Source organism: Balaenoptera borealis (assembly GCF_965194805.1).
Source record: "Balaenoptera borealis genome assembly, chromosome: 12".
Taxonomy (NCBI): Eukaryota; Metazoa; Chordata; class Mammalia; order Artiodactyla; family Balaenopteridae; genus Balaenoptera; species Balaenoptera borealis.
Window position 1 is genome coordinate 72,777,152 of NC_138869.1, and position 20,457 is coordinate 72,797,608.

The 20,457-nt window shown below is 36.4% G+C and overlaps 1 protein-coding gene across 1 annotated transcript in view; it reads left to right on the top strand.

Annotated features, from left to right (window-relative positions):
• Nucleotides 1–20,457, top strand: part of ZFAND3 (zinc finger AN1-type containing 3) — a 314,683-nt gene that overhangs the window by 249,657 nt on the left and 44,569 nt on the right. The window contains exon 4 of the mRNA XM_082347897.1: nucleotides 11,604–11,669. Coding sequence (XP_082204023.1) covers nucleotides 11,604–11,669 — 66 coding nt within the window. The remainder of the gene's footprint in view (nucleotides 1–11,603; nucleotides 11,670–20,457) is intronic.

Genomic DNA, 20,457 nt, shown 5'->3' on the forward strand with positions numbered 1-20,457 from the left:
TGTATTGTTTTGTATCTTGCTTTTTTACCTAACAATATATTTTAGAGATCTTTCCAGGTCAGCCTAATTCTTTTTAAACTGCTCTGTAGTATTCTGTATTATTATTTTCTCTTTTCTTTTGAGACTGTTTCTGATATTTCACTGCTATAAACCATATGATGTAAACATTTTTAAACATAAGTAATGGTGCGTGTATCATTTTTCCATGATAAATACATGGAAGAAGAACTAACAAGTCAAAGAATATGTATCAAAATTTTTATATATACCGCCAAATTAATCTCCAAAATGACATTACTACTTTATTCCTATATGCTACTTTATTTGAGTGAGCAATTTTTCCCATACTTTTACCAATGTTAGGTGTTCTTTTTTTGGGGGCAACAGGCAAAAGAAAAGCTTATCTTAACTTGCATTTCCCTGACATCTGCTGATAGTGAGATTGAGCACTGTTTCATATGTTTATTAGCTATTTGTGTCTCCATTGATTTGCCTATCTGTATTCTTTGCTTATTTTTTTGTTAGCCTTTTTTTCTGACTGATTTGTAGGAGCCCCTTATATATTCTGGATATTTGTTATGTATTCTTATATATTTGTTACATATCATGTAAATATTTTCTTCTGGTATGTCATTTGACTTTTAATTTTGATTTGGGTGCCTTGTATTCCATTAGAAAATTCACAGATTTTAAAATTCAAGTCTGTTAGTTTGTCTTCTAGGTTTGTGTGTTTCTTAGAAGGCTTTCTCCATCACAGGCTTATAAAAATATTTTTCTTTATATTTTACAGTTTAGAATTATATTTAGCTCTTGATTCCATCTGAAATTTATTTTGTATATGATATGAGGTATAGGGATTTACCTTTATTATTTTTCCAAATGGATAACCAATTATGTCAAAACCACTTATCAATTAGGCCTGGTTTGAAATTCCGTTATTATTTTATAAACGTAAATCTGTTTTTAGACTCTTTTATTTTGTTCCATTGGTCTAATTGTATATTCCTGAGACTGGAAAATAACTTTGTGGTGTGTATTGGTATCTTGATAGAGCTAGTTCCCCCTTAATCTTTTTCTAAATTTTGTTGGCTATTTTTTTGCATTTTTTCTTCTCGATGAACTTTGTCAAATTCTATTAAAAATTACAGTGTGATTTTTAATTGGGTTTACACTGAAAATATAGGTTTATTTGGGAATAATTGGCATTTTAATACATTATTGGGCCTTCTCATACAGTAATATCATTTGTCTTCATTTGTTCAAACCTTCTTAAATATTCTTGAGTAAAGATTTATTATTTTCTTAGTGTAAGCCTTATACATTTCTTGTTAGAAATTCTTCTTTATAGCTTTATATGTGTATTTCCTGTTCCTAACTCTGATACTACTTCTTATGACTAATGTATGTGAAATATATTAGTATTTCACACATAAATGTAGTATTTGCTACAGGTTTTTTGGTAGATATTATTTATCAGGTTAAGAAACTTCTATTTTTAGCTTGTTAATTTTTTTAAATCAGAGAGGAATGTTTATAAAATGCTTTTCAGCATCTGTTGAGATGATCATATACATTTCTCCTTTAATATGTAATCTCTTAATTTAATAGACTTCCAGTGTTAAACCATCTTTGCATTCCTTGAATAAACTCTGGTAGTTCTTTCAGTGTACTGATGGATTCAAAATGCTAATTTTATTTTAAATTTTGTGCCTTTTTAATAAGTGAGTTAATTTTGTGTACGTGTGTGCTTATATATGGTGGGCATGCTGTTCCTGTCTAGTTTAGATACTAGTTACATTAATCTCATAGAAAGCTTTTCATCTTTTCCAGTGCCCTAACACTGCTTTTTGTCTTATGTTCTGACATTGTGTAATGTATCTATTCTTTGAAAGCTTGAAGAATTTATTCGTAAAACTGATTGGCCTGATATCTGATATTGGACTATTTATATTTTTGACCTCATTTAAAGTCAGTTTTGGCAATTAGTATTATTATAAAAATATCTATTTCATCTACATTTCTAAATTTATTGGAATGAAGTTATACATATTGTTCTTATTTAAAAATTTTTTTCTATTAAAGGTGCTCTTAATTTTAGAATATGTATTGTACCAAGTACACAAACTAAATCTTATTCTTAATTACTCTAATATTGTTTATATTTCCTAATTTGTCTTTGTTTATGATCCTCTAGTGTTAGCTCAATGGAGAACTATTAAAGGTCTGGGAAGTTATTGCCACCATTGTGTTTTCATAGGATTACAGCCATAATCTTTAGACTGTTCTTGCTTCTAATCTTGTCCTAGTCAATAAACTAGTCAGATGAATCCCCATTGATACCATGTTAAACAAAAAAGGGAATTCTTTCATTGACTCATCACTGCCTATTTGATCATCCAGATTCTTAATCTTGTATCAGACATCCTTCCCCTACGTAATCTGGAACCTCATTGTATCTGACCTCCCTACCTTTCCCAGCACCGATACTCAGCTCTGAAATGAACCAGATCCTTGTTGTCCCCAAAAGGCACCATGGCAACTCATATTACCATTTTTATTCATGCTCTTGGAAGCCTACCTCAGAACCATTTCCTCCACACTTGCTTCCTCCAAGGAATTCCTAACTTCCTCCCTGTAACATCTAATCACATATTGTGTTGGTCACCTCTTTGACATGAGAATCTCATCTCTCTGTACCAATTTAGAGGTTATACCCCAAATTAGCAGAGGCTTAATTTTATTCTGCTTTGCTCTGCCCCATAACACCCAGCAAGGCAATACTCAGTAAATGATTTAAATATTTAGAAAAGTTTACTAGTTTTTCATACTTTTGGGAACCTTCATGTGCTCATGTGTTTTGATACACTAAAGAGAGGCTTCTCATTGCCTGAACCTGATTTTGAGCAGCTACTTAATATTTTTATTGTTTTCTGTGCCATTCAGTAACCTCAAGGTGAAGTAACTCAAAAAGGCAGTTGCCCTACCTAATTTTGAAATTTGGTTGTCTTGTGGTGACAGTTCATCTCTTTTAACAGAGCTTTTAGCATAATGAGAGACTGTTCTTTTCTGTTGTTGTTTTAACTGCAAATAGCCACCTGCCTGTTGTGAAACAGCAATTTCTGCTTATGGGTATTTCTTTTATCACCTGAATTTCCCTCTTCAAGATTCCCCTTTGCAAGAGAGACTAGCAGACTTTAAACACCCATTTTTCAAGGATCCCTTAAGGAGTCTGCAAATCTGAAAGGTTAGTTTCCCATAAAGGTTTCCTCGGGCACTTAATGAGATTATACAGTTATTGATATTCATACTAGGTTTTGAAGCAGCATCATCACTGCCCCCTCTTTGCAAATGCATATTTTTTTTATGTTCTTATTAAATGAAATGCTCTACACTGGGCTGTGAAAGTAAAGGTCACAGTGAACAACCACACATCACATAGCTTTAGCCCTTTGCAGTTGTCATACTGTTTTTATTTTGTCTAGATACAGGTTAATAGGTGACGCTGTGTTGATTTTAAATTAAATCTAAGTTTTGTTATGACAGAAGTGTTTGGCTGAAAAAAAAATCATATAATAGGGTTATCTATCTATTTGCGTGTTAGAAGTAGTTATTTTAAACTTACGTGAATATGTTTTAATGGTGTTTGTGAACTTCTCTCTGAAAATTTAGAGCTGCCCATGCCAAAAAATGACTGCATGTAACTTTATGTTTTGTGTTCATATGTTCTGTTGCTTCATAAACCATTTCACTTTTTGATCTGTCAAAAGGAGGATTCTTTAGATTTAATAAACAATAGGATGCCATGTTGGTAAGGAATTTTTAAAATTCCCAAATATCAATATAAACACTTCTTTACATAATTCAAATTGTGACATTTTCAACTATTATTTGCAAAGAAAGGTCCTGTTAGTAAGACCTGCTAGTGTTCACTTCTGTAAAGCAAGGAGGTTTGGCTAAGTTTCCTTTCAATCATTGTCACTTGGAACACATTGCCAGCTGTGGTACAGCTACTTACAGGAGAGGCTCAGCACAGGGTCAGGGAAGAAGGGCACCTATGTTCAGAATTCTTTTTAAATGTCCACGGGGCAGTACCTATGGCCTAAATAGATGTATTTTTTTAATTTTCTGTGAAGCCTCTTATAGAGAACATGCACAGGTCACTTCCTTTTCTGAGGAAGGCAGTGCATTCTTCCATTTGCAGACGCAGGACAAGATTTATGAAAACACTCTTGGTAGCTAAACTATGTCAAAAAAATAAAAGATCTTGTAATACTGAGTGGTTTCTTCATTAATGTTATGAGATTCATGCTTGTGTTGATGGTAAAATGCAAATATAGAAACCTGAGTTGGGCCTTAGTTAAGCCTGTAAATAGAACTGAAGTCTAAATTGGAGAAGTGACAGCTCCCGATTTCATATTCATATTAAGTATGCTTTGTCACAGAAACAAGTGTCTAAAAATAGAACTGACTTCATTCGCCAGGTGATATTTTGACCTCTCAAAAAAGGTTTCTTTTTAGTTTGAACCGCAAGATAGTGGTGTCTTAGAAATTCAGTGTTAATTGCTGTTGGACTTTATCACATTTTGGAGTATTAGTGGTGAGTGTTTGTCGGTATCTTAATATATGGGATGCTCTTTTTTGGTTATAAGGGTTCTAGGTGAGAGATCACATCTGAAAAACAAACAAATTTAACTGCTCAGAATCCTTTGAGTTACATGAAACATGGTTTTACTCTTTCTACATAAGTAGCAGAAATAGAATGTTCTGGGTTGAAATTATAATTCTAGAGTTTATTCCACTATTCTTTTCTTCATTTATTTAAATATTAATGTTTTGTTGAGAACGGGCAAACGTTTTACTACTTTTTGTACTAGTGCATTGATGGGTCTCTGCAGGACTAGAACAAGTCAGTTGGCATGTGAGCAGAGTGTGGAGAAGATGGAAATTATATTAACCTGTTTTGTTCTATACCAGTCTTTCTCAAAGTGTGGTCCAGGGACTTATAGAGGTCCTCAGGACCCATTCACAGGGTCCATGAGGTCCTTCCTTTTCCAACTATATATCCGTGTGAGGGTGGTTTTTCTTCATATGCTTCATATAAGCAATCCATTGTAACAGATTGAATGCAGATGTGAAAATCCAGGTTTCTTCTTTAAGCCAGGCTGCTCTCATTTTTTTAAAAATTTGTAGTTATTTTTCATAAAAATATGTTTTTATGTTGACATTATTTTGTGAATTTTAAATGAAAATTATAAGGTTTTTTTCAGTTTTTATTTCAGATAAGGTAAATATCAATAGATATAACCCACATAAACAAAAGCTCTTTTGTGTTCTTAATAATTTTTAAGTGTAAAAAGGTCCTAAGATGCAAATGTTTGAGAACTGCTGTGCTAGATTAACATGTAAATATGGTGAAAATCAACCGTTTATTAATAGTTCCATTTCCCTTCTGAATAGATATGTATGTTCAATAATTGATTTTGGCCTGGATCATTTTCATTCAATAGTGAAAGACATATTTTGAACACCTCATATGCTAGGGTACCAAGATATGTAAGACTTTGCCACTACCCCTAAAGATCATGCCATTAAGGCCATTACTGGGTCAAGAGAGAGAGCATTTCTTCCAAAACACATACCCTGGCCCCAGTAGGGATGTCCACGCTACTGTAAAAGAGTCTGTCAGTACTGGGCAAATGGAAAGCATTCCTGATTTCATTTTGCTTGTAGTGTTGTTCCCTGAGGAAGGCGGTGTGGGAGAATTTTAAACTTTATTTCTGTTGTGCAGATAGACTAATAGGCATACTTACACACGCACAAACACACACACTAATATTTGCAGAGCTCACCAGCTACAGTTATTTAGGGGAGTCGGGGTGGAATGGTAATGAAATTTTGTTGAGAGGCCCTTTTTATGAACAAAACAGAGAGCTTACCAGTAGCAATTTCTTACCCACTTTGGAAATCCCCTTCTCATGAATCCCTGATTTAGAGCTAAATGGTGTGAAAAATCATGCAGTGAGTTAGGATTAGAATTTCTGAGAGATTAACACTTAGATTCTGTAACAAGCTTCGTAAATGGTTTAATTTGGAAGTTTCATTTGGAGAAATGGGAGGGCTGTTATCAGGGCTGAAGATTTTCTGTAAACTTAGATTCCCACTCATTATATCTTTATGTATCCTTGTTTATAATAGATGGTGCTTTTCAAACTCAATTATGTAGACAGATTAGGTGTGTCCTTTCTGATTAAAACAGTTCATGAATTGCAGGTTTAGGGTAAAGTTGGAGTATAGGGTTTTCTTTTCTGAAGAGATGGCTTATTTTCTCCTGCGTTCTGGTCTGTCCTTAATATTTATGACCATTTACTATTCTAAGTATCCATGTGTATTTTGAAGGCTTTTAAAGAAAGAATGTTTTACTGCTGAAGGAATATACATTCTTTGAATATTTTTAAAAGATAGTTTTGCATTCTTAATATGGCCATATCAGGAGACAGTGTTGAGTTTATTTCACTATCTCCATTGCATAGATTTTTCTTTTTCTTTTTTTTTTTTTTTAAGGTTGGCTCATCAAAAAACACTCCTGTAAGATATTATGAATCTCTAGAGTGGAGGGAGAATTGTAGCTCATGAATCTGTTGTCTGAAATCACCTTTTGAATAGCAAGCCTGGAAAAGTGAGATGTTGCAAGGGTAAACAATGTACAGATAATGATAGAGTGGAATTGACAAGCTGGTTAAAAAAGGATGATGCATTTCTAATTAGCCCACAGTGTCTTTAGTTAGAAATTAATTAGATACTGTTATGTAAATGTCATGCTAATTAAGCAAGAATATTGAAGTGTTATAAATCAACAAAAAGAATAGCTATTTTTGTTTATTAATGCTTTGCAGTTATCATGAAAGAGCTGATAGTAGAATATTTGATTATTGAGCTTCTGGCAATTTTTAGCTGACTGACTTCTTGACAGTCCATTTTTCCTAATTGATGTGGTTTAGCACATGGTATAACTGCAGCCAATGAGGGCTAGTGGAATCAGGATCCAGAAATAGCTACTCATCACAGCTCTTTTAACAAAACCTTTCTGGGTAGATTGTTGATCTCTGTTTTCAAGGTTAAGGAGAAATACTGTTTTTCTATATTTACTCAGCCTTAGATTTTGAGTGCCTAAGATGATAACCAGCATAAATGCAGCCGCCCTCCATGCCTGTGTTCTTGTCTTTCTCCTGAGTCATAGTCTTCAACCAGTCAGTTGGATTGACTACTGTGGTAGCTCAGTGTTTTTTGACATGCTCAGTAACTCTATAGGAGGCTGAAAAAGGTTCCTGCCACTTTGGCTTGAAATGTGAATGTTGATAGTTGACAGGATACCTTTATTCAGTCCTTCTGGTTTTGCAGGTTACAGTGACTTTTAGTATGCATATTTGACCCCCGTCTTCAACTTTACAGGGCTGAAATCAGTACTGGTTCCCTAAGAAAATCCACTACCCTGTTGCAAAGGCTGTAAAGATTTCTAGTTGTTGGGAATACAGCTGAAGAATTTCATTCCATGGCTCTCACGTGGAATTGCAAATGTGATCCATAGTGCTGCATTATGTATGACACCTTTAATACAAGAATAGAAACATCCCTAAAAGACAAGATAGAGTATTCAGACTTACAGAATACAAACCACAAGCTAGCACACACATTATTTACTTGCAGATTCCAGACTCTGAATTGTTGAAACTTAGGAAAAAGTTCTGAATGTAATATCAAATGAAAAATGGTAGCATTAAGTATCTTCAGATAATGAAGAAACTTGAAAAAATTTGACATGTTTAATTTTGCTTTAGCAAAAGAAAGCAAAAAACACTCATGGTGATGGGCTAAAGGTTTAGATGAGTTAATCTTGATATTGTCTGGTTCAGAATTCCCAGAGAGTCTGTCATGTTAAGCAAAGTACCTTAACTATGGTTTTATTTTTAATATTTAACAACCCCAAACTTACTGTTCCAGACTCACTTGCTACTAATATAGGATAGAGGGTAATGGTGTGAATCATTCTGTGCTTAGAAATGCATTTATTTTCCCAACCTTCCAATCTTGATCCCAACACACACACATACACACACACAACATCACTACATTAACCTGTAGGACCCAGGCATGAAAAGACTTCTTCATCTTACTCTTCAGGTATTAGCTCTGTCTACCCTACTGTTTGGAAAGAAGAGGAAGAAAGGCCAAAAATAGGAGCAGAATTTACAATGATTTATGAGACCATACTCCAGCCCCCCTCTCAGACATTAGCCAACTCCATTCCTTGATGGAACAGATGCCCTGAGTTTGACCCTTAACATCAACTCTCAAAATTACTTTGTTTGCTATACCCACATGGGACTCATGTTATATTTTTATTGTTGTGGACTCAAACCTGAAAAGGTTCCCCTTGAGTGGCCCTTAATCTCCTGCATTCATTTTAACAGAGTTGATTTGCAATTAATTGTGTAAGGGGTAGATATCTTAATCTCCTGTGGTTACTCCTTTTATTTGAGAGTATAGGAATTTTATATGACAGCACAGTTAGTATATAGAATATATGTACAGTGCTCATGTGCATCTGTTCTGGAGTTTAAAGAGTTTCATAGGTTATAGTCTACCAGACCAAATTTAATTCCAAGCTCTCTGTTTATAATATTGTCCAATTATCAAAGCGGGGATATATTATCATTGCCAGTTACTCTTGCTGTCAGTTTGTTTTGGCTCAATTATGGTTCTATTTGTACTTTACTATAATGCAGTGAATACTTTGGATTGGGTTGTTAGTTTAACAAGCTCTCTGGAGAACACTTTCATGATGATGCATGTTGAGATATGCTAGGTAGCCTTGAAGTTATTTGTGTATTTGCCAAAACCTACAGAAATTCATTCATTAGGAGTTTTCAAAAAGATAAACTTTCAACCTACAAATGAGGTAAAGATTGCGTTTGTAAACATGGGAGTGTTAATTCATGAGTCCCAGCCAAATATCTTTAGGGGGTTTTGATTTAACCAGTTTCTCTCTGCTCTTATAATTTTACTGAATGAATTATTTTATGTCCTTTAAAAAAATATTCTGCTAGTTAAGCTGTTATTGATGCTTGTGTTTTGTGTGGCTCACGATGTTGTGTGAACTCAGTGACCTTCGCCATATATTGAGCTGGGAGTTAGTGTTACCAGAGATTGGAAGTAACTGGGCTGTTAATACGTACATCGTGCTCAGCTGGTTTAAAAATGTACACTAATCTCTTCCTATGCCCACCCCAGCCTATTGCATCCAAATTTCCAGAGTCAAGATTTGGGAAAATTTTTAAAAATGTACCCTTGAACTTTCTGGATTCCAGAAATGTTCCAGTAGTTTTATCTGGTGGTTGTTACACAATTATATATATGTTAAAATCCTTCAAGGTATATACTTAAGATTTGTGCACTTCATTCTAGTATTTCATTCTCTTTATGTTAAACCTCAGTAAAAAACGGTTTTTAAAAAATGTACATTACTCTACTGATTCAGTCAAGTGGCTTGCGGTGGTCACTTATTGAACACTATTAAGGGCCCTTTGTCCATACAGTCATGACCCAAGAGTAGATGACAAAGTGAGTCTTGACCCTTGGGTGCATAAAACCTCATGGGAGAGAAAGTGAAGATACATAACATAAGGCTTTATAGTTTATGAAGTCTTTTTGTACAGATCTCATTAACACTGTGGCTTATGGGCAATTTTAACTATCCCCATTTTTTTGTTAAAGAAACTAAGGATCACTTACCCAGGATTACTCACTAAATAAAGAATAGTTTCAGGACTTAAGTACTTATGTTCCCAGAAATAAGAATGATTCATTTAACAACAAAAAAACAAAAGCCAAAAAAATCACACATGGAGGCAGAAGCTATAGCATTTTATGGAGCCACAGAGCCAGTGCCCAGAGGGTTTCGAGGATGTAGGGTCTGTATTAGGTTTTCTTGCAGCTCATTGTCTCTCCATGTTACTTATTTTTATGTCACCAGTGCCCATTTGGGCCTCCTCTGGAATTTTAGTATGTTAAGCTTTCTCTGGTGAATGTGACATTTGTAGAAAATTTTTCAATTGAAATGCCCTGTTCTTTTGGTCTTTCTAATTTTTAATTTATTCTTGCCTCATTTTCAAATCCTTGAGAAGTGTTTCCATGTGATGCTGGCCAGTGATGAATAATCCTTCCTCCTGATTACATTTAGCATTTATTACTCGTTCCATATTCTTTGGCAGTGGATCATTTTGCATCCAGTTCTTTTTTGCTATCACGTATTGTTCTGTGTTTAAGTAAACAGATTTTATCTTTCTAACAAGATTATAAGCCCCAGAGCATGAGACTAACCTGTGGTAGCACATAGTAGGTATTTGCTAAGTGCTCTTTGACATTAACAACACACTTACTTGGTTTTCCTCCCTTTTCCTATTTCTCCTCTGTGTCTTTTTACACCCACTAAGGTTTGCTGCTGTTACGGCCTTGGTATAGGAAAGAGTAGACTAATGATGAACTTCTTAGGTGGGATCTTCAGGTTCCAAAACCCATGGATCTTGGTGGCATAAACTCTAGGAACAGGTCTCTGAGCTCTTTCATCTTTGCTTCCTTTCTGATGAGTAACTTCAGTGATATGAGGTCTTGTCATATGTGACATAAAACTATGCTAAGTAATCATGTTCCCTTTGCTATAGTCACCTGGGGAGCTTTTTCAAAATATATTTGTAACATTTGCCTGTGTGTCCCATTTCTTGATGATCATCACTACTGCCCCTCCCAGGGCATGTCAAAAACCACAGGTCTCCATGTTTACACAGTAACTTCCTATTTCAGTAGGTAGGGCATAGTTGATTGGATGTGTTGGAGTATATATCAATATCAGCTTAAGAATTTGTTGTTGGTCCTGATTCTGTAGAATGAAATTACTGCTTTTCAAGCCTTCACCCACTGACTGACTATATCTTTTGCATATTCTTGAATTACACCTATCCATCAGATCCCTGGGCCCACAAAGATTGCATGAAGGCTCTCTTTGTATCATATTTTTATAATTAAACTAGATATTCTTCCTTAGCAGTGCTGTCTTTAAATATTACAATGATCCTTATTTCTTCTGACAAGCTGTTTGTTTTTTAGAGAGTCCCCCCCACTTTAAATAAGGCCAGTGTTGGAATAAATTCAAAGGTAGGGTGACCACTGAGATAAGCCTGAGAAGGAGTACTCCTGCTTATTTCTCTGGGGAAAAACTCATTTCCCCAAACTTATGGGTAATTTACTCTTACCCAGATCAGAATTCTAATTAAAAATTTTTTCTTTAATGTCTTAACATTATGTGAGACTCGATTATTTTTTATGAAAAGCATGTTATAATGTAGAAAGAATATGGACCTGTAGACTCAATGACTGAACTAAGAATTAACCTACCACTACCATTACCACCTTCATCTTTCCTAATAACCCCTCCTCATGCATATTTACAGGTTGATCCCTTCCTTTTTAGATTTCTCTTTATCCAGTATAGGAGCTCTGGGTATGTGGAGGATATGTCCTAACTGATGTGCCTGCCTTTCTGTTTCCAGGTGGGCCATGCACAGATACAGCTCATGTCTCGTTAATCACACCAACCAAAAGATCCTGTGGTACAGGTACGTACATCATTCTTATCTGGATTCATTCTTACCTGAATTATTCACAGGCATTAGCTACTGGTTTTAATGCGGTGTCCTTACCGGAGTATGCTCTGATTTCTTCCATGATTTGTGAAGTGATGTATCATGTGCTTAGTATGGGGAGTGGAGTGTGAGCAGAGGTCGGAGTGATGCTCTTGGAGGTCAGATTCACGGAGTTAATGCTGGCAGCTAGAACCAAGAGGGTGGACCTCAAAATTTACCTACTTCCCAGTGTCTGAAGAATGTTATTAAGACCTAAACCATACAGAAAATGCAAATCGTTGCCCGTTTTCTAGCATGTGGCTAATTTGTATAAGTCGTGGACCTACTAAAAAAAACATAATTTAAATAATGATGGCTGGAGGGTAAAAGAAGTTGTAGTACAGATAATCAGGTTAACTGACTAGTATAGTGTCCTAATAGTTTTAGAAAATTATTTCCTTTCATTTGTGCTAAAGCCATGGGGTGTGCTGAAATCATTCTTTTCAGATACATGGAGTCCCCAAAAAACCTTTGTGCATCTGTGACATTTTTATTAAGCGTGAAGCCATGAATCTTGTAGCTCTCTAAAGAGCACTCAGAATGCCCATTGCTCCCTTACCCTGTAGCTTAATTTATTTTCGACAGTATTTGCCTTTTTAAGTAATGCTGCCTGCTATTTAGAGTATCTTAAGGATTATATTTGAAAGAATCAAAATAATTATTTTGTTTTTCTAAAGGTCGCAAAGTATTTTTCATAACTTAAAAAGTCCTTTTAACTCCCCAGCAGAAATAGCACAAACTACCTCTGTGTACAGACTTACACTGAAACCTCAACCCCTTTAAATGCTCATAGTTTTGATGTTAACCTCAAACAGGCCTGTCCGTGCACAGTTTCAGAGGAACAACCAGGCATTGAACTCTGAGGAACTTTAATTTTACTCTTTTGTTCCAAATGACCAGTTTTGAGGCAGGGCTGTGTGAGATAGTCCTGACATGCTCCCATCCCTCCTGTGCTCGGTACCCAAGCTCCACTGGGTAGTTCCTGATTGAGACAGAAGAGAACTGTGCCCTGGGGTGAGACAGACCATCCTGCTTAGCCAGAGGGAAGTCCAAGAGCCATCTTCCTACCCACTCCAGCCAGAAGCCTAAAAAAACACTCGAGCCCTTTGATTACAGGTCCAGCGCTTCACACACACACAGGTTACTTTGGTCTTTCTTTTTTCCTTCCAGTTTTGGCCCTCAGGACAGGGTTTATGGTTAGCACTACCGACATGTTCAGGTGTCATCAAGGCGTGAGCCTCGAGCACATTGAGTCATCCTGAGAGATTTAGGAAAGAGACTTGTGTGCTCAGCTTAGACACTGAAACTAGTAGGAACCCCTCCTGAATATCATGTACTTGTGTCCTTCATCTTCTAGGCAGATCTGTTTCATCCTTTCTGTTCCCGTACTATCTTGTGTATCTAAAAATACTAATACCATGTATTGCATGCTTACTACATTACCAGGCACCATTCAGTATACTTTACATACATGCATATTTAATCTTCAGAACAATTCTGCAAGATAGTTATTCCTCTTTTACAGTTAACCAAGACAGGCACTCAGAAATTTAAATATATTTCCTGGGGTAATATTACTAGTAAGTAATAGAGTCAAGATTTGAACACAGATCCTTCAGATCCTAAAGCCTGCTTTTCGCTACATCATATTACTGCTTATCATATTTTATTATAATTATTTATGCTCCTAACCAGACAGTACAAAGCATATCATTGAATGAAATATGGAGAAAGAGAAACACAGATTTGGAATTATAGCAGGTAGTGATATAGTTTTTGAAACAGAATTCTAGAAGCAGATCTTGTTTCAGATCCTAGCCTAGCCCCTTACAAAATATGATTTTAAGTAAATATCTCAAAATTTGTTCTTCATCTGTAAAATGAGGTGATAAATCTCATAGCTTGATGTAAGAAAAGAAATGATACACATAAAGCTTGCATAATAGATCTTCAGTAATGGTAGCTGCTATTATATTGTCTTACCATTAAAGATTATGTGTATACAGTGGCCAATCATTAGATAGTGTTGGTAACACATCAATCGGTATTTTAGGCAGAAAGGAGTTAGATTAGAAATACCAGAATGCATTGCCATGCCTAGTTTCATTAATTGGCTTTATGTTGATCACATTCTTTGTTGCATGTCAGTACTATAGTAGGAACTGAAGGTAATGTTTTAAAGTCTCCTTACATGAAATGATAAGTGAGACATTGAGCTCTCAGTCACACATTTCCAGGCCTTCTTTTAGGTGAATACATCCCTCTTAACTAGAAAAAGTTTGAGAGTTTCTGGCTTGGAAGGAAATTAATGCAATGTGCAGGTCATCTCCTAGAAAGCCTGAAGGAAAGTTGAGATTTCTCACTGTGGACATTAAAGGTCATCAGGTTCAGCTTGCTGTACTTCTTCTCAAGTAGCCGGTCACTGGCCCCCTCAGGCTCCCCCAGTTAGCCTGAAATAATGGCCCTGACTCTAGAGGACAGAGCTTCCTGATTTTCAGAGGTAAATTAAATGATTTGATTTGAGAACCACAAGCTGACTGTCTTTGTCTCCATCTTTCTCTCTGTCCTAAAATCAGCAGGTTGCCCATGGTGGGGATTCTGAACATTTTTCTTATGAATCAACACTTTTTTTAGTGTTACATTGCTGGAGTGTTCCTGTATTCTTGGTGTCTAGATTCTTCAAGAATAGGACTCATGCCTCTAACACATGCTCTGGTGCTTCTACCTCAAGGGACACAGTGACAGTAGTGCTCCTAGAGATATTCCAGAGCACAGGGCTTCAGGCACAGCTGATAGTAAATAATTACTTTAACACACCATTGTAAAGCAATTATACTCCAATAAAGATGTTAAAAAAAAAATTACAGTGGTGTCATTTTTTAGGAGCCATAGAGTAAAGCCCTCTGAATTAGATCTTACTGACCCCCTCCCAGCCAATGTATCCGTATTAAGTTTGGACCTAAAGCAGCCTCCAGCTTAATAATGATGTGTGCTAGAAAAAGGATACTTAGGCTAGAATAAAGTTCTTTGAGTCACCGATCTCTGAAGAAGGGCACACAATGTACAGTCTGTGAGGTATGGAGAGAAAATCATAAAAGCTCTTTATCTCAGCCCTTTAAAATTTCTGTTTCGCAGATTAATTTCGTAGTTATGTATTAGCCCATATGTATAGTTTAAAATCAGCAAATACACATACAAATATATACATATTAAAGGTACACGGCCAAATGTCTTAGATGGGAGTGTGCACTTAAAAAAAGTTAGTGACCTCCTCAGTACACAGGTCATTTTCTTTTTAGTACTTTGCAAATTAGATCTAAAGGTTAGCATTAGATCCATTATTAATAAGTCAAGGAACGAATGTAGCCTGAGTGGTTGATAAGTGTCTCTATTTGTATCTCAGGTGACTACTGTTTGATCAGAGGGTATTGTAATTTAGAGAGGTGGACAGCAGTGCAGAGTGGTGGGTCTGTAGCCATCAGAAGTGAGAGAGGGGAGGGGACCCTTTAAGAAATTGTTCTGTGGTAGCTGTGAGTCTTAAGAAGCAGATTGCAAAAGGCAGCAGTAGTGGCAAATTAAAGATCAGTTCGTGTTTGTGAGCTTGGTGGGAAAGGCTTTTCTTTAGATGCTGGCTTTTAGTCACATAGCATTAACAGTTAAACTCGGTGATCTTTAGATGGAAAAAAATAATGGCACCTTGATCAGTTTTGGTATTTAAGAGAGAAAAATTAAGTGCAGGTGTGTGTGGCTTTGTAGCGCTCTGGGATATCTACAGTCAGCAAAGACTGCCAAGTCCCAGGTTGCTTTTGGTTAGAATGTGAGAGTTAAGGTATATCACACCTTCAGATTACTAGAGAACGCTTACATTTCTTCAAAGAGCTCAGAATGTTTTGCACATGTTCCCTTGTTAATTCTCACAACATTCCTGCCAAGAACACGTATATTGTGAAAGAAAGAGTTCGCTTTCCTTGGCAACAAACTACCAGAAGATTCCCTTTTGTCCTTCATCTTTTCTCACTATCAAGTTATACCTTAAACAAAACTTGTAATCTGAGCTTCAGTCATCTCCTTTAGTCAACTTTTTTGGGAATGTATTTGGATACTTAGGTGAATACCTTCATGAGGTCATATTTTTATGTTTAAAGTGTCTTGTGGGGAAGAGGTTTGTTGCCTTTTCTTAGGATTTCTTATTTAAAGACATGTTATGTAATCTTTTTTTTTGGTAAGACTTAATTTGTAGAGTTACAGCAAAAGAAGTGTTATTTTGTATTTTATTTGTTGGCGTTTGCCATTGATGAACCTTAAAATTTAAGCTATAATAGGCAGATAGAACCATGCCTTCCTTGTCTTAAATTTCCTTGGAGAATTTAGTCTCCCTCCAGTAGAATCCTTAACAGTGACCAACCCAAGAACCCTACTCCTTCCAAGTGGGGCATTAACCAGTTCTTAGCTCTAGGCCCTAGGTTGAGTTTATCAAGGTTGACTTTTTAGCACATGAAAAAAAGGAATTTGCTCCTTCCCTAGTTCACCACTCTTATATGGCTTTTTTGTTTGTTTTTTCATTTTATAGTCCTTTCATTTCTGAAGTTAAAATAAGAAAAAAGTTACAAGTTTACAGACTAGGTGGTCCTGTCAACAGACTTTTGCTCCACTATATCTTATATTCACTTTTACTCTTCTTCCAGCAAGTATGTTGAGTAAATAATATTCTCTCTGATAGACTTGAAAAATGATGGTTTTAAAATGCTGTGTGTATGTTAAAAATGTGATTATAATTAGTAGAATAGCAAGTAAAATAACCATTTGTGGGGCCATAAGGGAGCTGTAGTATTGCCTAAGATGAAAGCAGATGGGACTAGAAACTGTCCCATTAAACATCAAGGCAGGTTTTCCCAGAAAGTATCGTCTTTCCACTCTATAAGAAGCATGCTAATTCATTTTAACTGTATATCCCTTGCCTGATCTCTCCTCCCCTTCCCTCTCCTCTTTCTTCTTTTCTTTCCTAAAGCACATGTTTATCCTTTTGGGTCACCTATTTCAGTGTGATGAACAGTGACATGAACTAGATAGCCTGGTATTGTTCATTGTTTCCTTTTTTTTTCCCAAAAACCTTTTCTTGACTCACTTCTCTCAGGCAGCCTGCTCATGATATTATTGTCTGTTCTTACAAAGACAAGAGTAGAAACTCCTTTTCACCTGGGAGTTCAGAGAAGATTGATGTGCTAAACACTTTCCACATCAGTGTTCAGATGCCAGTTAAAGGGAAATGTCTCATTGTCATTATGTTACCAAGAGGTTTATATAAGATCTTTTAAATTGATCCAGAAGCTAAAGGGTGGTAGTGTTAAATCAGAGGTGGCCCTATAAATCTTAGAAATACCTACAGTTGTGTGTTTTATCTCCTGGTAGATTCAGTATTCATGGAAACAGTGCATTTAATCCCAGAGAGTTGAGTCGGTGACTACAGACTGTATTGGTCAATATCATACACTGTAGGTAACTCTTCTCAGAAGGACTCTGTGAAGCTTTAAAGGAAGGAAGGTGGCTTTGGGTGTGAGTTCAACTATGTAATTCAGCTCGTTCTTTATTCTTTTTTTTCTTGGTCCTTCAGGTATAGCTTTTCCCTCAGGTCTGCAATATCAGCATTTGAGATAGAAAATTAGAAATTTGACCTACTTATGTAATATGCAAGTTCCCATCAGGAGAATATTAGGGAAGATACAAACCTTTCATTTTTTTATTAGCATTTTTTAAAACATCTTTATTGGAGTATAATTGCATTACAATGGTGTGTTAGTTTCTGCTTTATAACACAGTGAATCAGCTATACATATACATATATCTCCATATCTCCTCCCTCTTGCGTCTCCCTCCCACCCTCCCTATCCCACCCCTCTAGGTGGTCATTTTTATTAGTATTTAATGTAACCATTGAAGAAAGATCAACATACTAAAACTGTCATGGCAAGGGAAAAAGTATTTTAAAAAATATTTTACCTTGTGCACTCATCATCTTGAGTCCTGGGGTGGGGGAACAAAATGAATACCAAATATTAGGCAAGACTGCAAAAATTTCTCTAATCTAGAAGGTGTCATCTTGCTATGTTTAACATAGGAAAAAAGCCACAGGTTATCATGGTATGCCACAGTGATTGTTTACTGACAGTGCTTTTTGGCCATTGAGTGGATAACTGGGAAGGGAGATAATCTGCTAAATGCTTTTTCTTGTGGGGTTTTTTTGGGTTTTTTTGTTTTGTTTTTTTGGTAAAAAGTTTAATCTGCTTGATTTGTTGCATATGTTAAAGAATAGAATGAGGTAACAAGGCTCATTATAATAAGATGATTTGATACTCAATATGTAAATAATAGAAGGTAAGTTTAAAAGCACCTCACACGATGTATAGATTTCAGAAAAGCTTAAGGAAAGCTTACTGTTTTTCATTTGTACCCCTAAATGAGAGTTAGGCCCCATTGCCACCAATTGCTGTGTTTGTGTTACAGGCCAGCTAGACTTGTATGTGTAAGTTTGCTGAGCTTGAAGTCAGAGGCTTGTTTCAGAGGCCTTGGTTGGGTTTTACTTGTGAGAAGCAGTGGCTCCCCCTCTGAGAAAAGGCTGATACAAGTGAATATCAAGCCAGGGTGCCAGTCTTGTCAAGAGGAATTTTTGCACTTGAAGGATAAAAATGCACTCCAGTATAAAGAGGAAAAGGCAGTGTGATGAGCTTTGTTGCTGTTTTGTGTGTGTGTGTGTGTCCGTCTGTCCGTCCTAGGCTTTGGTGTTGAGCTGCTTGTCCACATGCTTTGTGCAAATTCAGGTTGCTTGGATCCTTGAATGCAGTTACAACTGTTTTTTTGCCTTTATGGTCATTTATTTTATCACAGCTTGCACTCTTACCAAGGAGAAAAGCCCTGAATTTCCATTAATTAGTTGTTCTATTGCTCCACTGGGGCAAAATGCCTGAGCCAACACTATTTAAAAAGGATATCAAGGGAATTTAATACCCCTTTCCTCCTTTGAAACTTTTGGACTTTTTGGGGGGTGGATCTGGGGGGTGCCTTTCAGGTTCTGCTCCATAGCACTTGTGTGCCTGCTGGAGGGCAGCGTGTTAGAAATGTGGCTTTCCTGAAGCAGTCTTACCAGGAGCGGGATAGAACAACCACAGAGCTGCATTATAAATCATCCGAGCCTCACAATGATACTGCCCATTAAGGAGACTTTTTTTTTTTCTACCCTCCTCAGTTCCTGGCTGTACTAATAGAACAGCACATCAAGCAAGGCTGTAAATAAAAGTTATTACCTAATAGGTGTGTGCTGAAGTGGAACGGACGGAGCTGAGGCATGGAGCCCTTATTACTGCTCATCAGCAATTATAAACAGGATAAAGTGTCTGGGACTTGCGCTGATGCAGCGAGGGCTAATAGAGGCTGGGAATGACACTAGGCTGTGATAGGATGATGTATGCTGATGGGTTTTTACTGCCTCATCGTGCTGCTTGCTTCCAAGACAAGTTGTGTTATCCATTTTCCTGCTTGCTCATCTATCTGCAGAAGCAGTCCCATTGCCTCTCCTGCCAGCAGGTGGGCTGGCATTTATTTCTCATACCTGTGTCTGCTTCTAAGGCACCCCCGTTGAGAAGAGTTTCAGAAATATTTCATAATCATGGCCAGTTAAAGCCGTGATCTTATTGTATTGCCTGCTGTTGTGGTTATAGATCACACCTTCAGAAGTGGTTGCTTACCTGGAATATAGGACAAGAGGAGACACTGTAGTTAGTCAGCCAGTCTAGTACTTTATTAAAAGACTACTGTGACAAAGTCCTGTAGTAGATTCTGTAGGAACATGCAAAAGAAGTGATAAACATGCATCTTGCCCCTGGGAGCTTATACCATAAAGAGACAGAATAAGTACAGAAGCATAAATACAACTAATTCCAGCTTTAGAGAGCAAGAAATGTAACTAATGTTTATTTTTAAAAGTGAGGACAGGGAGGATAAATTATGCTAATTATTAAGAGCAAATATACAAATGTGGGTTGTTTTTTTTTTTCTTTTAAAGAATTATCTTCTTGGTGAAATGCTTAGAATTTAGTGCCTTAGTATGAGGGTTAGGGTTAGATTTAGAGTTAGAGTTAGAGTTAGGGTTAGGGTTAGACTAACCTAAAGTGATGAAGGGCTACTGGAATGTGGAGGGAAAGTCCAGCAGTGGGGATTGTGTTTTCCAGTGAACAGAAAACTGCAAATAAAAACCTGGCAGTGCTTTTGAGTAGCAGATAAGCACCTAATACTTGGGAAAATTGAGATACAACTCTGTTCAACTTTGATCACTCAACTTCACTAAATCACAGTGATTAGACCTTTGCGATAGGAGAAATCTTTGCAGAGCCACAGAGGAATGCTTTTAAAAGGGTTTACCAGTTTGATCCCAGGAGTTTATGAGCATTCTGGATTTGTTGTTTGTCACTTGTGCCTTTAAGTGAATACACCTCTTTATGCAGTACCTTCAAAACTAATCTACCAGGAGACCTCCTGCCGTTAGAGAAATTGTAGTTTTTCTATGGAGTTCTTTGATGCCTTAAGTTATTTTAAAGAAGACTGATAGATTATAATCTCAATATTAGAAACCAGATAAACCAAGAATTAATGTGATAGGAGAGTCCTTCATTGTGTAAAATGTCTGGCCACTGGGTTATATGGATAGGTTTTTTTCCTTTTGCAAATTAAT